Raw genomic sequence first — 12,960 nt, 5'->3', positions numbered from 1 at the left:
AAAATACCTTTTTCACATTGCACTATTTTGACTCCTAGATCACAACTATTATTTTCATATTTCAAAAGTGTAAGTGCAGATTTTCTTACTAGCGAAAAAAGGCTTTATCCAGAAATGTAAGGATGAATGTTTCAGTGTCTAAATAGAAGGTGGAGTTACTGCAAAAAAACTGCATACAAAACAATTATTATTGGATATTATTGAATTGTAATTCAATGGCAAAAAATGTGTCAGAAAAAAAAGAAAAAAACTAATATCGAGCCACCACCAGGTGTCATGCTCATGCTGGCCAGAACACTAGCTGACTAACTTGTACATTTGCTTGTAATGCACAAAGCCACTTGCTGTTTTTTTTATATCAAATGATGTCAATAGACAACAACCAACGTTGCAACTTCGGCCAATGTTTTGCCACTTTTGGTTTTATAAAATATACAATTTTAATGTAAATGTGTTATAAAACCACACCTTTGGCTCTGACATAAATTCTGTCAAACTTGTTTGTACATGTTATTGCAAAAACATGGGGAAACTGGTATATCGACACCTCTACTGTGCTGGCAAACAAAGGAGAAATATGACCCAATGTGGGAAAACAGACAAAGTAATTATGACTATCTTTTCTGCATTTCCTCTCATCCTCATATTTTCATGTTAGGCAAAACAGATGCTTTCTTAATGTTACAATACCGTTTGAATTACAAAAAAACATGTGTAATACCTGTTTTCTAACTTGCCCATGTTAATGACAATTCTGCTTAACAAAAAAATTACAATGAATATGTTTTATGAGCCACACTGCCCACACATTTGTTTTAAGCTATACTGTAGATGCATGGGACCTTTCAACAAAACAATGCTGAATTGTCCTAAAAAGTACTAAAATCCAATGACATATGCATCCTACTCGTCCAGTGTAGTCACTCAATGCTGCATAGATTTGAAATAACTTTGTCACAATCAAACAACCAAGACTTTTCAATGAAAAACGGCAACATTGCCATTAAAATATTCATTTAAATTAGAAGAAGTCCTACATTCAAACAAATTAGATGTCATATTTGTCCAGAGCAGTAATACTATCTAGTATGGTTTTAGAGTCACTGACAAGGAAGCTATTATAAAATCAATTTATATGATGGGTTTTTGACCCATTGGACATTTTAGTTATATATTATTATTTTAGGAAAAATGCTCAAGTTGGTAGGATGGCACGGAGGAGCTAAGAAATATCATTGTTTTTCTCTCTGTCATTAAACGGTAAGTATTTGATTGTCTCTAGTGAAACCATGTTGACAGCCAATATCAGGCATGATATATGATATGATGATATATCCAACCTTAACCGAACGTCACCGCAATTCTGTTTTTGTGTTAGCATCTCCTCACAAAGCCACATTGTGACACGTGATTGGCTCGATTGGCTCACATTGCTCTCGCTCCTCCAATCAGAGAGCCGCTCTGGCTCCACCCGCCCCATCACTGGTGGAACACGGAGCAGGAATTCCGGCTATGCGCCGATGACAGCGTCGTCGATGCAGGAACTCCCACAGGTATCTGCACTGCACAGACAGTAACACCCCATGGGTAACACCCATGATGACCGTCCGCGAGCGTTACACGTCTGTTGCCCGGCGACGAGCGTTGTTCAGCTAACCATCCGCATGCAACTCGGCCGCACACAGAAGCCCTGATGCTCTGAGTTGGACCGGTGCCCTGTTTCAACTTCAACTCTCACACTGGGATTAACTAGAGTAGCTTCCTATCCTATTGCTGAAGAGTTTTACAGTTTACAGGATTATGGATTTGTTGGAGGTGCTGCATTTGGACGAGCTGTCCCACGGACTGGCCAACTTGTCCATGTTTCCTTACTTTGACATGGCGCACTATATCGTGTCAATCATGGCTCTGAGGGAGCAGCCAGGTAAGAGTATGACCTAAAGTGTTCAAGTGTGTTTTAACTGTCACAACTTTAAAAGTGTTCACCAAGTTGTTCCAAGTTAGTTTGCACTCTTTTGCCAAAGTTTGACCTGGTGAAACCTCGATAATAGTCCTATTGCTATATCCTGGTATTTTAAGCTGCCCACCGTCATGCCACGCAGCCACTATGGAGTTTGTTTTGTAACCAAATGGCAATAGGCCTACACTCAGAGGGTGTTACATTCAAATGAACATTTCTTATATATTACATTTGTGCCTAAAATCCGAACCTTTCCTTTCTTATGTTCTTGTAATATAAAAGGACATACATTCATGATATTAGCAGTTATTACAAGCACATTTACCATAATGGTGTCCTAAGTAAATAATAACACCTCTCTGTATTGTGAAATAGTATTCAGCAAGCACTACAGCCAAACAACAGATACAAAAAACAATCTTTGTAAAGTTTTTTAATCCCATCATAATTATGAACATTAAATGGTGTTGTAGTTAATAAACTAATCTTACTTTAGCGTAGACTAAAGGCAGATAGTGAGCCCTATGTTATGTCACTGAGATAATGTCTACAGGAACAGGTGGACTTTAACTGCACATGGAGTTCATTTTTCCACACTCAGTCATTTGTAGTCCGCTGTAAATGTACAGTCTATTTTGGAACTTGCCCCGCAAAGCATCTGAGCTCTCGTGACCCTTTAACCCAGTGCTTCTCAAAGTGTGGTCCGCGGACCACTGGTGGTCCGTGAGCGCCTCCTAGTGGTCCGTGAGTATATTGGTAACATTTCATATTTGAAATAAATAAATTTAAGTTTTCCGCACTCTCGCGGGAATATCTCCGCAATGGAGCGAGCTTAAATTTCGCTTTTGATTGCATACTATAGCCCAGATAAACACCTTCATCACACACGTGGCCAGAGTTGGGTGTAACGCGTTACTTTGTAACGCGTTACTGTAATAATATTACTTTGTCTGTAACGGAGTAGTGTAACGCGCTACTTTTATAATCCAGTAATCACACTACAGTTACTAACATTGCCCCGACACGCGTTACTTCGTTACTTTCTAAAATCAGTCATAATCAAACCTCAACAAACACCTGCAAAGAACACATGCTAGGTGAAGCTAACGCACATAGCTGTTGTTTATTTATATCACACACACGTAGTTCTTCTTCTCTGTTTTCCGGTTGTTGCTTGTTTTGAATGACGAATACACACTACCGCCGCCTGCTGGTAAGGAGAGTTATTGCCACTCACGCATGCGCAGTTCGTACGTGCTCGGCTGAAGTCTGGCTCCAGTGCAACACATGGCCAACACGCAGGAGAACACGCTGACGCAACAGCGTGAGCAGAGATAGACTGCGCAAAATATACAGATAGCAGGAGACAGAGGACAGCCACGGTCAGATAGCAGGAGACAGAGGACAGCCACGGTCAGATAGCAGGAGACAGAGGACAGCCACGGTCAGATAGCAGGAGACAGAGGACAGCCACGGTCAGATAGCAGGAGACAGAGGACAGCCACGGTCAGATAGCAGGAGACAGAGGACAGCCACGGTCAGATAGCAGGAGACAGAGGACAGCCATGGTCAGATAGGAAAACATTCAGGAGCTATCTGGATCAGTCTTATGCGACAATGGAAACTGAACTAAAGAGAACATTTGAAACTTTAGCAGTCTGCGTGATCTGCCTGTAGGGAGGGGCGGGCCGGCCCTGCGAGTAAAGTAACGAGTAAAGTAACGAGTAAAGTAACGAGTAAAGTAACTACTTTATGTAGATAGTAACGAAGTAGTGTAATATATTACTTTTTTTTAAAGTAATATGTAAAGGCCCTGACACACCAAGCAGTCACCAGAGGACTAGCCGACGCTGAAGTCGGCTGTTGCCTGGCCGTGTTCTCCTGCGTTTTGGCCATGTGTCGCACGGGAACACACCGCACCGACTTCAGTGCATGAGTGGCAATAACTCTCCTTACCAGCAGGCGGCGGTAGTGTGTATCCGTCATTCAAAAGAGGCAACAACCGGAAGACAGAGAAGAAGAAGAGTATATTTTCTCCGTAATATCATACAGAGCTGGCCTCTCCTGGATCAAGGTGATGAGCAGGTCTTCGTTTGCATCATTCCAGATCGCCATGATGAGATGAAAATGAATAGCAGTCTGTGTGTGCCTTCTTAAATCGTTTGTTTACGTCCCTCACTTCCGCTTCGCTTCTCATGCACTGATTTGCTAGCTGAACAGCCAATCAGAGTGATTATTTGGTCCGACTGCCAGACCCGATGCATGGCCGATTCAACATGTTGAATCGGCCATGCATCGGGTCTGGCAGTCCAAATAAGGCGTGTCACGGTCGACGGTGCGGGACACACCAACCTGACTACGGCGCCGCGAATGCCCGACAGCCTCTGACGGCCTCTGACTCCCAAAATCGGGTTGGTGTGTCAGGGCCTTAATATGTAATATATTACTTTTTTTTAGTAACGACCCCATCTCTGCATGTGGCCACTTGTTTGTACCATTTTCAGGTGGATATTTGTGGAGTTAGGTGGTCTGCGAGTGTTTTTTGATTGGTTAAGTGGTCCTTGGTATGAAAAAGTTTGAGAAACACTGCTTGAGAGAGAGAGACACTGACAGTAGAAACAATATGGCAGAGATCAGCAAACACAACACGTAATCCACTTTACGGACAGGATAGCAAAATAACGTTTTAAATCTTAGGATCATTTCAAAAGAGATTCAATAAAACAAGTCAAGACACAGAACACTCAAGTTCTCCTTTTCCCAAAGAAGGCTAGGAATGCATAAATCCCTCAGCCCTCTCTTTCTTCTCAACATCCTGTGTTAGATCTTCCCTTCCGGCTTAGGAGTGCAGTGTGAGAGCTTGCCAGATCTTTTTACATGTTTATGATACTCTCTGTCACTACAAAGTTATTTTGGGATTTCTAAATATTGCTGTGAAATCCTGTGTAAAAAATCAGGAGGACAGGAACGTGGAAGAGGAGCTGTGGTCATATGTCAGTCAGTGGTTCCCTTCTATAAGGCCAAAAATAACCAGAAATACGCCACTTGTTTCTTATCTGGCTATCAGGTTTCAGAACAGAGGAGGGATGCTCTTTTTACAGGCTTAGATCATGTGTGTCAGTTCGTCTGGCACGAAGACGAACACTGTAGTGGTTCAGACTTTAAAGACAACAACTACACTTTTTCTCATTTACAAGACGTGTTAGTTTGTAAAGATGCATGACAAATGAATTCATGCACAGTAACTATACCCATATAAAATACCTTTGCCCTCATTTAAAACTACTTCACATGCAAAAACTGATCTCAGATTACAACAATTGCGTTTGTTTACAACAAAGAGACATTTCCAAAAAGGGAACTATCTTTGGTTTGTTTTCATTTCTGACACGAGACATGTCGCAAGCTCTCGATGTTCTCACTTGAGAGGTTAACAGGAATTAAAAATACAACCAGTATGACAGCTGTGGTGTTCTTGGCCTATATTCCTTACATTTGACTTTTAAATGAGTCTCCTTCCATGCAAAGTAGGAAACCAGATCTGGGGTGTGTTTGAAGCCCAGCATGTCAGAGTGTGTATTATATGTCAGTGAAAAGCGTAAGCAAAGTAGTGGCTGGAGATGTGGGGGAAAATCTATTTAGTGACGATACTGAAGAAGAGTTGACCTTTGTGCCTTTACAACATATTTACACAATCAGTTTATGATAATAATCGATACTAAGTGGTTAGAGACAACTAATACAACAGCTACAATGCACTAATACATGACATCTCTTTACTGGAATGCCACCTTTAATAACAGGAAAAGACCACACCAAGGCCATATATATATATAAGAAGATATCGAGTTGCATTGTCAATATATTGAGAGGTGCTAACTCGGACTGCAGCAGTTTGTTTTGCTCAGGAACAAAAAGTGATGACACAGCGACCCTGTTTACTATGCTGCACTTGTGAACTGATACTTGGCATTTATGTAGGCTCTCACAGAAGGGTAAGATTCAGTCACGGGGCCAGACACTCAGCATATTTTATAACCGCTCTTTCCCGTTCTGACATTCGTGTGCATATTACTTTTTTGTTCAAACTTCCTCCTCTTCTAACTGTGGTAGATAACGTTTGTTACATCAGACTTCATGTACACACAAGAGAAACACTGTCTGGTTGTGTCATTGTGGAAGTCGCAATTCAAAAGCTTTTGACGCTGAGGTTGATGCAATACCCACTCTGAGCTGCAGCCACATTGATCTTTCTATGACTCGTCATTAGTTCATTTTGGTAAATGGAAAAACTATGAGGGGCACACACCCATGGAGAGTTGAAGGGGTGTGTGAAGGCAGAGACATGAGGTCAAGGCTCTGTGATGGTAAAGGGACAAATGCAAACCGTTGTGCTTAAAATGAGAAGTTAGTCACTTGAATTTGGCCCACCCAGTAACATCAGTCGTTAGAGCCGCAGTAGTAAAAGGTACTTTAAAACCCTTAGCGCATGATTGTTGCAGTTTAAAGGAAAATGGTGCTCAGTCAAATCTGACCCGAGATACAAAACACATGTTTTGATACAGTGACCTACCCTTTCAGAGGATATCACGGTCTCAGATTAAACAGAACATCATTAGGATTAATAGAACTCAAAGAAAAAAAGATTCTCAAGAACTTTCATGAGACTCCTCCCATGTTAACGTTTCTTTTCATTATCAAAGTCATCTAGTGATGGTTGTTAGAAAATGGACACACTGCAAACAGTTACGGCTAATTGCTCATTTGGTTGTATGCCAAAATGTTTAAAAATGTAGCCTTGTTAATGATTGTGTCTGTGTGCGATGTATCTGCATTACTAGTACTTTTGAGTTTGGTTAACTAACTTAGATTTTGAAAGCACATCTCTTAACTATAATGAAGTAATGTTACATTGTTGTATTGGTACATTTAGTATATGACAGTTAGTTTGCCATTCTATTTTAGCATCATGACTGTACACAATGATTGTTAAATGTCTCCCATTAGGAACTTTGAAGCTGTAGTTTCAATTGTAGGTAAATTAAACAGCTTCACTATTAATCTGTATTCAGTGAGTGAGAACCAGGTTAAAAGGGAAAGTGTGCAGAGTGAATCCACTGGGAGTCTGCAGAGGAAGCCGATAGAGCTATACATCCCCCTGGTTTACAGATCTCTCTGCAGGAGTCTATAATCTGTATGTAATCCTCAGATTACCTGGATGGACCTGTGTGTGGCCGTAGTGACCGGGGACAAGTGGTTCAGGGTTGACTGAGAAGTACCTGTCTAAAGTTAATTGTATATCTAAGTGTATGTTGGCGGTATTCATTTGTTCGAGTTAGAGAAGTCAGTCTTATTTGTCCATCTCTGAAAAGTAGATAAAGTTATACAAGTATAGAACATTTCTCGGTGTTGTGATTTGTTCAGAGCCTGTTATGACGCATAATAGTTACAACAAACCTTCCCTTCATAGTGAAGATTACAGAAGTAGCATTATATCAGTTTCCAGTTGTATAAGTAATGGTGTTCTTTTGATCATGGTTGTAACAGAGGGAGCATTGAGCCGATGATAGATATCAGCAGAGAACTGATATGGTTGGAACTGTAAATGTCAAGTCTGTGCACTTTGAACTGTAGGCCCAGAAGCACATATTGTAACTGCGCTTGACAAATATCTCTGTATTTGTTCCCTCTAACTAGTTAATATTTATACAGTTCCAAGGATTGGGAGAACAAAGCTCAGTTGCACAATGTGCTAAGGATCTTTTTTGCCAGTTTACCTTTGTACCGTTGTTTTTTTTTTTTTTTTTTTACTACATGCAATAATGTGTGATCTTGAGCAGCGGTTCTCAAACTGTGGTCTGTGAAAAAAAAAAAAAGCTCTAAAATCCACTATTTATGATCAAGGATTTTCAGGACCACCTCATATGCAAACTGTAAACATAAGTACATTGTTTGTAGCCTTTATTTAACCAGGTGAAAGCCCCTTGAGATCAAAAGATCTCTTTTTCAAGGGTCACCTGCAAAATACATAATATATATAAACGTAGTGTTAAAATGCAGATATTTGTTATTGTTAATTATGGACAACACTTCATTTCACCACTGGTTACCCATGGTTACGTGTGCGCGTGCAACACCACAAACATGGATCGGTGGCTAGCATCAGGTTCTCTGAAGAGAAAAGAGGTTAACGTTAATGAAGATAATGAAAGTGAGTCGGAGGCATCTACAAGCCAGATTCCGCAGAAAAAAACAAAGAAAGGGAAGATTAAGAGAAAATACAATGGGAACTACTTGGAACTGGGATTTACCTACACAGGCACTGAAGATGAGCCTTTGCCAGTATGCGTTCTGTGCTACGAGACACTGGCTAACGAGAGCCTAAAAACAGCTAAACGTTGCCGTCAATCGTGGAATCTAAAGGCCAAAACCCAAAAGTATGAAACTCCACTTCTACCTCTAATACCCCGATAACAGTACTGAGGGCTGCAGAAATGGCCTTTAAGTCTACCATAAAAAAAGCCAGTCTCTCAGGCATCATTACTGTCATTATTTAAATCCCATAATTACAGGGAAGACTGTTTGGTGCTTATTTTAGAAACCATTCAACAACAACGGTAATTGCAGTGTGTTAGTAACTTCAGACCCAGAAGGAATGCTAATACCTTATTGATGGAAATGATAACACATATGGGGGACTGAATGAACTCTGCATCACAGTACTGATAAACATACTTGTGTTCCCATGCAGGCGTCCTCCAGCTCTCCAGAGTCAGCCCCCTGGCCTGCTGGTTCAGCTCCATGCTCTTCTGTTTTGGGGGGGCAGTGCTGTCTGCCATCATGCTGGCCGAGCCCGTTGTTGCACCTCTGTCCAACAGCACCAGCGTTCTGCTCGCTTCCATCACCTGGTAAATATCTTGAGTCTGAAAAACAGTATAGGAGATAGAGAACAGAGCAGAACGATTATTCAAAGGACCCTTTTCAACTTAGAAGAAAAGGTTCACTTGTAAAGAAATAGGAAACAACTTAATTGCCTGTAAAGGAAGCATGTAATGTGGAAGGCTTTGATGAAACAGAGAGGTAGAGTTCCCATGTCTTAATATAAAGCCTTTGGTTCTCTCTAGTGGTGGCACATATTATCACAGTCTCCTCAGAAACTACACAGCACCCTCTGCTGGTGAATCCATTTCAATTCAATTCATGGCTTTATGGTCATTTGCACATTAGCTACAGTGTAGATATGGCAATGAAAAACGTACAGGCTCCTCCAGCCGTGCAACATGAATATATATAAGACATAGAACAAATAAAACAGATAAAATAGTGCAAGAGAATGTTTTGAGATGTGCAAGTAAATACAAATACAATAGAAATAGTGCAAGAAGAGTCTATACAAGTAAATGGAATATGATATATTAGATAAATAATTAGCAAGATGCAAACAGATGATAATAATAATACATGACACTTATATAGCGCTCTTCTATAAACTCAAAGACGCTTTGACAGAGAGAGTAACACAAGAACGAAGAAAATACGTAAAGAGACAAACAAACAGAAAGGATGGTCAGATGAATGTTTATGAATGTTCTTTAAAAAGTTCACGAGTTTAATAGTCTTATGAACTCAGGTATTTGACAGAAACTGTCAGGTGACGCTGTCAACATGTTTAATGAACTCATAGTTTGCACACAGCAGTTATCTGAGATGTGTGTGTCCACTCTGAATGTGAGCCATGTGTCTCTGCAGGTACCTGGTGTTTTACTGCCCTGTGGACCTGGTGTACCGCTGTGCTGCCCTGCTGCCTCTCAGGCTGGTGCTGACGGGGATGAAGGAAGTGACCCGGACATGGAAGGTGTTGGGGGGGGTCATCCAGGCACACAACAAATACAACGACAGTCTGCTGGTGATGATTGCCATCGGCTGGGCTAAAGGTCAGTAGCTGAGGGTGCATGCAGTAGGATTTTTAGATGTATTATATACCAATAAATAAAAATCTGTATCAACCAGGTGTCTTTTCTACCCCCACTACATGTAGGTGCTGGAGGTGGTCTGATAAGTAATTTTGAGCAGCTTGTTCGAGGCGTTTGGAAACCAGAGACTAATGAGCTCCTCAAAATGTCTTAGTAAGTCTCCTATATGACTCTTTTGTATTTTTGTTTTAGCGTGGATTAAGAAAACAAGATATAACATTTTGATTATTTAGCTGCTCATACTGAGTACTACAGATTAGGGTCTCTTGGGAACCCAAGAATAAACTACTGTTATAAACAACCACCATTACAAAATGATGGCTTATTTCTTCTCAAAACATTATTAGTTACGTAACTAATGTTACCTAAAAACCTAAAAATATACAGGGGAAATCTGAGTGACCCCAATACATATTATACATTGTTTTTATTAGGAACTAACTGATTGACAAGTCATGACAATTGAGTTATAGAACAAAACAGCTATGAGATATGAGTATTGCTCTGAGGGTCTGTGGGGACCCCTGTCGGTAGTATGAGGAATTACATATTAAAATATGATTTGATGGTTAAGGGGAGGCCATGTACATTCATAGTGATAATGTGTGTCTCTGGTATAGGTCATTTGCTTTTAATAATTCAAATGTATAAGCTGTGATCTCTTCTTAGTATGTTTTAAAGTATTATATCATAACGCTTCTGTTATTGCATGTCCGTTTAGCCCCACTAAGATCACCCTGATAGGGGCGGTGCTGTTTGCTCTGCAGCAGACCCACTACCTGCCTCTGAAGAAGCACCACCTGATGCTCATCTACACCGTCTTCACCGTAGTCAACAAGGTCAGTGTGGAATATTTAGAGTAGCCCATAACCAACACTTTGACCTTTAAGATAAACAGCCTATGTGGTACTGATTCATATACACAACAGGAAGGTGTATTCTGGGCCACTAGCTGACCCCTGACAAAGAAAACCATTTATTGCTGTTATTTGTTTATAACTTGATGTAAAGTTAGGAATGACAAATGTTTGGTGCTGTAGCTTACTCCTATTCTGTGGCATCTTGTCTTTTATATGACCTTTCTCCATCAGCTTTTTGAAGTTATAGCTGCGGTGACTCACATTAGCTCAGTATTACCCATAGGGCTGGGGCTTTTGCATCATTTTCATCAGCTTGCATCATCCTCTCTTCTCTTCTCTGGGAAACTTGTGCTCTTGACTGAGACACAGATAAATCTACCATGTCTTCTTTCAACTCTCATTCTGTTAGCTCCCTACGTCTCTGAACTGTCAAATTAGCGCTGAGCCATTTCATCACTTTTAAGGAGTAGCGTCCAAACCTCCTATTTATTACTTTGTGTTCCTGATGATGCAGATGTTCCTACTAATGATGTTACTTAATGTGTGTATATGATAGCTAGACCAGCATATCATTAGCTATCCATGAAAATGACAAATTACTCCGGAAAGGAATCATCAGAAAGTAGAAAAATCATTGAAGATACTTTCAATGTTTGAGATGCTAACGTATATATATTTTATCAACCTAATGACTTGACATTCTATCTCTTTTAGGCAAGAATGATGCTGACAGGCTCCTCTGTTTCTCCATTCGCTGCCATCGAGTCGACCATCTACAAGACCCTCTTCTCCGGCCACTCCTCTTATGCGGCTCTCACCGATGAAGTAGAGAAAACGTGCATGGATAAAGGCGCTGTCAACGGGACACCCTCAACCAAAAAGTCCAATGAGAAAGGAGCAGGCAAGCACACGCCGGTCTCTCCTGTCAAAAGACAAAGTGGATCGCTCAAAGCCAAAGACGAGTCAGAGAACGCACAGACGAAACACAGCAAGAAGAAAAACTAGTCAGCCTCCGCCCCATAGCGCCTTTTCACCTCTAAGCAGGGTTGTGGAGTCATTTCTGATTCAGTCGTGTCATGTCAGGACTGAATGTTTTTATTTTTAATTTATTGAAAGAAATAGTTTTCGTCTAATACATTTCTCAGAATGCAATGGAAATCTGACTGCTGAAATATTATTTAATTTAGAGTTGACTCTGACCGACCCTGCACCTTATTGTGGGATAATCACCTCGTCCTTAAAGTACTGTGATATGTACTGCTGTTGGATGTGAACATCACACCGTCCTTGGGCTGATTGCACACTTGCTGTACAATCTGTAGCTTAATTTCTAATATATATTTCTAATGAGTACAAGCTGTTGATGGTTTTATCTCTGGGTTTGAGGATCAGTGCTGTGCACCTTCTGATCTATGAATGTCTGTGCGTCTTTTTCCTACTTTGAAATGGTTAGAAGCTAGAATTATTTTTAAAAGAGAATATATTCTATGACACTTTAGTCTATTTATACTAAATAATTGCACCCTTGAATGTAATATATTTCCAAATGGATAAACTGTTTTATTCTATTCTGTGTCTTTGTTGACTGCTCTGAATTACATTTGAAAGCATGAGAATAAACAGGTTTAAATGCACTGGAAAAAAACGTGTATGTGAATTCTAGCCACTCCGCTTTATCAGGCCGACTTTTAAAGTTTGTTTACCATGGACTCAGCTCAATATTACATCACTGTAAAGCACCAAACAGATCATTAGTAAGCTCCTAATTAATGCAGAATCAAACATCATGTAGCTGTCTTGGCACATTTGTCCACAGGATAATGTTAACCGATATCTAAATGAGCTGCTGGTTAGTTGATATAAAGCTGGTCAGCGTCCAGAAGTAACCCCCTCTATAGGCTGAAACATTGCACCAGTGTAACATCAGCACCTGATTGATACCTCAGCCTCTTTAAGGCGCTGCTCGGGAGATATACCCCAAATCCTACCCTCAGACGGCAGAAAAAACCCCTTGTGAATACAAATTAAGAACAGAGAAAGGAGGGGGATGTTGAAGAGAAAAGGCGTTCAAAGACGATCAAAAGGGATATTCGCTGAGATGAGGTACCTGCATTTCATACCCCTCAAGTCCACAGACGTCAGATATATGCATGTCAGTTAATGTTTT

At 40.5% G+C, this 12,960-nt stretch overlaps 1 protein-coding gene across 1 annotated transcript; it reads left to right on the top strand.

Moving 5' to 3' along the window:
* Positions 1-1,496: 1,496 nt before the first annotated feature.
* On the top strand, positions 1,497-12,427 carry tmem38b (transmembrane protein 38B). Its single transcript, XM_034096200.2, has 6 exons — positions 1,497-1,924; positions 8,712-8,868; positions 9,710-9,894; positions 9,999-10,086; positions 10,655-10,772; positions 11,508-12,427. Exons 1-6 carry the CDS (start codon positions 1,801-1,803, stop codon positions 11,796-11,798), a joined length of 963 nt encoding a protein of 320 aa, XP_033952091.1. The 5' UTR covers positions 1,497-1,800; the 3' UTR covers positions 11,799-12,427.
* The last annotated feature ends 533 nt before the right edge of the window (positions 12,428-12,960 follow it).

The sequence above is a fragment of the Pseudochaenichthys georgianus genome, chromosome 12 (assembly GCF_902827115.2).
Source record: "Pseudochaenichthys georgianus chromosome 12, fPseGeo1.2, whole genome shotgun sequence".
Taxonomy (NCBI): Eukaryota; Metazoa; Chordata; class Actinopteri; order Perciformes; family Channichthyidae; genus Pseudochaenichthys; species Pseudochaenichthys georgianus.
This window is presented reverse-complemented; position numbering and strand designations above follow the sequence as displayed.

What these genes read in the sequence shown, in the direction of transcription:
- tmem38b (XM_034096200.2), top strand. Translation starts at nt 1,801, where the DNA reads ATGGATTTGTTGGAGGTGCTGCATTTGGACGAGCTGTCCCACGGACTG. An exon ending in CTGCTCGCTTCCATCACCTG is followed by an intron (nt 8,869 to 9,709) that starts GTAAATATCTTG and finishes GTGTCTCTGCAG; the next exon opens with GTACCTGGTGTTTTACTGCC. An exon ending in TGCCATCGGCTGGGCTAAAG is followed by an intron (nt 9,895 to 9,998) that starts GTCAGTAGCTGA and finishes CACTACATGTAG; the next exon opens with GTGCTGGAGGTGGTCTGATA.